This window comes from Mandrillus leucophaeus, unplaced genomic scaffold (genome assembly GCF_000951045.1).
Source record: "Mandrillus leucophaeus isolate KB7577 unplaced genomic scaffold, Mleu.le_1.0 Scaffold58, whole genome shotgun sequence".
Taxonomy (NCBI): Eukaryota; Metazoa; Chordata; class Mammalia; order Primates; family Cercopithecidae; genus Mandrillus; species Mandrillus leucophaeus.
The window spans coordinates 53170-57076 of NW_012106252.1; the positions used below are offsets into that span (position 1 = coordinate 53170).

At 42.2% G+C, this 3907-nt stretch overlaps 1 protein-coding gene across 1 annotated transcript in view; it reads left to right on the forward strand.

Moving 5' to 3' along the window:
* BRCA1 (breast cancer 1, early onset) overlaps positions 1–3907 on the forward strand; it is a gene marked incomplete at its 5' end in the record, with an annotated part of 91230 nt that overhangs the window by 51922 nt on the left and 35401 nt on the right. The window contains 2 exons of the mRNA XM_011999017.1: positions 2971–3048; positions 3548–3588. Of these exons, the coding sequence (XP_011854407.1) occupies positions 2971–3048; positions 3548–3588 (119 nt within the window). The remainder of the gene's footprint in view (positions 1–2970; positions 3049–3547; positions 3589–3907) is intronic.

Genomic DNA, 3907 nt, shown 5'->3' on the forward strand with positions numbered 1-3907 from the left:
TCTCTACTAAAAATACAAAAATTAGCCGGGCGTGGTGGTATGCGCCTGTAATCCCAGCTACTTGGGAGGCTGACGCAGAAGAATTGCTTGAACCCTGGAGGCTGAGGTTGCAGTGAGCTGAGATTGTGCCGCTGCCCTCCAGCCTGGCGACAGAGTGAGACTCCGTCTCAACAACAACAAAAACCTGGAGGCAGGTTTTTGAGGAAAAACCTGGAGACCCCAGCTTCATGTAACACCTAGTTTGAGTATGTTGAGAGTTTTTCAGGAAAAAAGTCTGGTAACAGCTCCGAGATAGTCTTAACATATGAAAAACCAAAAAAGGAAGGGGACAGATCATTTGTTCTATACCTTTCTTTTTTAAGATTTTAATTATAACTTGTGTGATACAGGAGACCTCTGGGAGTTTTTAGTTGACTTAAAAACTAAATCTGAGTAAACATTTCAGGGCTGCTAAAAAAACTTCTTTGAAACTGGGCCGTAATAACACAAGCATAGGGTCTGGAGCAAGTGAAGTACAGATCCCGAGCCCCACAGTATTCTGCATTGGAGTGACTGCCTGAAAGCTGATGTCTGTTTTAAGCACCGTGCTTGGTTTTTAACATGGTCACTGACAAACTGGGGAGTGTTTATTCAGAGTTAAATGGTAAAGATGCAGAAAAGTAACTCGAAATAATGTCTTTTGAAGAAGAAATGAGAAGATTTAAGGAAATAAGACACTGTCTTCAAGTATCTGAAGAACCACTACCCGGAAGAGAACTGTTATCTGGAACAAGAGTAAGACTCACTCATGGGGCTCCAGAAAGCAGACGAGTGCATGGAGGACGCAGAAGATGCAGATTGTGTGGCTCAAGTCTAAAATGTTTCTAACAAAGTTGGTTCTCTGGATGTGTTCCAGTCCATTCGATGATGATTTTTTTTTTTTTTTTTTTTTGAAGTGGAGTTTCACTCTTGTTTCCCAGTCTGCCAGAGTGCAATGGCACGATCTTGGCTCGCTGCAACCTCCCCTTCCTGGGTTCAAGCACGTCTCCTGCCTCAGCCTCCTGAGTAGCTGGGATTACAGGCATGTACCACCACACCTAATTTTGTATTTTTAGTAGAGACAGGGTTTTTCCATGTTGGTCAGGCTGGTCTTGAACTCCTGACCTCAGGTGATCCACCTGCCTCGGCCTCCCAAAGTACTGGGATTACAGGCATGAGCCATCGCGCCCAGCCCATGATGATTCTTTTCGGAGAGATACAGGCACTTGAGGAGAGGATGTAAACCCCTTGGATACATTGCCATAGAACTTCTATGATCTTAGGTTTCTACTTACTCATGAAAATTATACCACAGGGTCAGAGGATAGTGCTCATTGGAGCCAGGTGCCAGAAAAAGTTATTACAAACTACTGTTTTAGAGAAAAATGTCATTAAAGTTTAATATACCTTAAGCTATAGGTTTGCATCAAAGCTAATGAAAGGTAAAAAAATTTGACAATGCAAATTAAGGCCAGGTGTGGTGGCTCACACCTGTAATCCCAGCACTTTGGGAGGCCGAGGCCGGCGGATCACGAGGTCAGGAGATCGAGACCATTCTGGCTAATACAGTGAAACCCCATCTCTACTAAAAATACAAAAAATTAGCCGGGCGTGGTGGCAGATGCCTGTAGTCCCAGCTACTTGGGAGGTTGAGGCAGGAGAATGGCATGAACCTGGGAGGCGTAGCTTGTAGTAAGGCGAGATGACACCACCGCACTCCAGCCTGGGCAACAGAGCAAGACTCCGTCTCAAAAAAAAAAAAAAAATGCAAATCAAATCTAAAGTAGTTCAGTCTTTAAACTCAAACCTAATACATTTGCTACTTTTGAACTAAAACTGAACTAAAATGTTCAAGTTTAATACATATTATTAAATCAGCTTTTGTAGCAGTTAAACAAAAAACTTCAAAAATTATAAGGAATTCTGTGAGGGAGCATGGCTGCTGCTACTGCTTGCAGATAGCCTGCTTTGTTTAGGATTTAGTTAAATACATTTCTCCTGTTTAAAACTAAATGGTCTTTCCTTAGTTTGCTTAGTTCTTCAGAAGGGCCTTTAAAACACTGGGAAATAAACAAGTGATTCTTTAGCTACTGCTTTCTGAAATACTTATATAGAAGCTCTGCACTGTATTCTCCTATCCCTCTCAGGAGAATATTAGAGGGTTAGAACTCCCCAGGTAGACATTCTTTTTTTTTTTTTTTTTTTTTTTTTGAGACGGAGTCTCTCTCTGTCGCCCATGCTGGAGTGCAGTGGCGCGATCTCCACTCACTGCAAGCTCCACCTGCCAGGTTCACGCCATTCTCCTGCCTCAGCCTCCCATGTAGCTGGGACTACAGGCACCCGGCTAATTTTTTTTGTATTTTCAGTAGAGACAGGGTTTCACCATGTTAGCCAGGATGGTCTTGATCTCCTGACCTCGTGATCCACCCGTCTCGGCCTCCCAAAGTGCTGGGATTACAGGCGTGAGCCACCGCGCCCGCCCCAGGTAGACATTCTAGGGGTGAAAATTTGTCATTACATTGACATTTCAGATTTAGGTTTTCAACAATACTGTTTTCTTCTCCTTTCATATATTGCCATCTAGTAATATAGATGTTCTCCATCCACATTAATCAAAACTATTGACATGGATAATTGCTAATTCCTTGAACACTATAATGGAGTTCTATAGCTAGCCTTGGCATCTAGAAGATGGGTGTTGGGGAGAGGGAGTGGACAGATGTTCCTCTGGTCTTAACTTTATATCAGCCTTCCCTAGACTTCCAAAGATCCACACCTGCTGGTTATAATTAATGGTGTTTTCAGCCTCTGATTCTGTCACCAGGGGTTTTGGAATCATAAATCTAGATTGATCTTGGGAGTGTAAGAAACTGAGGCTCTTTAGCTTCTTAGGACAGCAATTCCTGATTTTGTTTTCAACTTCTAATCCTTTGAATGTCTTTCATTCTGCAGATGCTGAGTTTGTGTGTGAACGGACGCTGAAATATTTTCTGGGAATTGCGGGAGGAAAATGGGTAGTTAGCTATTTCTGTAAGTATAATACGATTTCTCCCCTCCTCCCTTTAACACCTCAGAATTGCATTTTTACACCTAACATTTAACACCTAAGGTTTTTGCTGATGCTGAGTCTGAGTTACTGAAAGGTCTTTAATTGTAACACTAAACTACCTTTATCTTTAATGCGTATCACTTTGTTCAGATAAACTGGTGATGCTGGGAAAATGGGTCTCTTTTATAACTAATAGGACCTAATCTAGCAATGTTAGCATATGAACTAGGGATTTATTTAATAGTTGGCAGGAATCCATGTGCAGCAGGCAAACTTATAATGTTTAAATTAAACATCAACTGTGTCTCCAGAAAGAAACTGCTGCTACAAGCCTTATTAAAGGGCTGTGGCTTTAGAGGGAAGGGACCTCTCCTCTGTCATTCTTCCTGTGCTCTTTTGTGAATCGCTGACCTCTCCATCTCCATGAAAATAGCACGTTCTTCTGCTGTGTGTAACCTGTCTTTTCTATGATCTCCTTAGGGGTGACCCAGTCTATTAAAGAAAGAAAAATGCTGAATGAGGTAAGTACTTGATATTACAAACTAATCAGAGACATGGTGTCATTCAGTCATATAGTTAAAAATGTATTTGCTTCCTTCCATCAATGCACCACTTTCCTTAATGCACAAATTTTCCATGATAATGGGGATCATCAAGAGTTATGCAGGCCAGGCACGGTGACTCACACCTATAATCCCAGCACTTTGGGAGGCTGAAGTGTTCGGATCACCTGAGGTCGGGAGTTCAAGACCAGCCTGACCAACATGGAGAAACCCCATTTCTACTAAAAATACAAAATTAGCCGGGCATGGTGGCGCATGCCTGTAATCCCAGCTACTC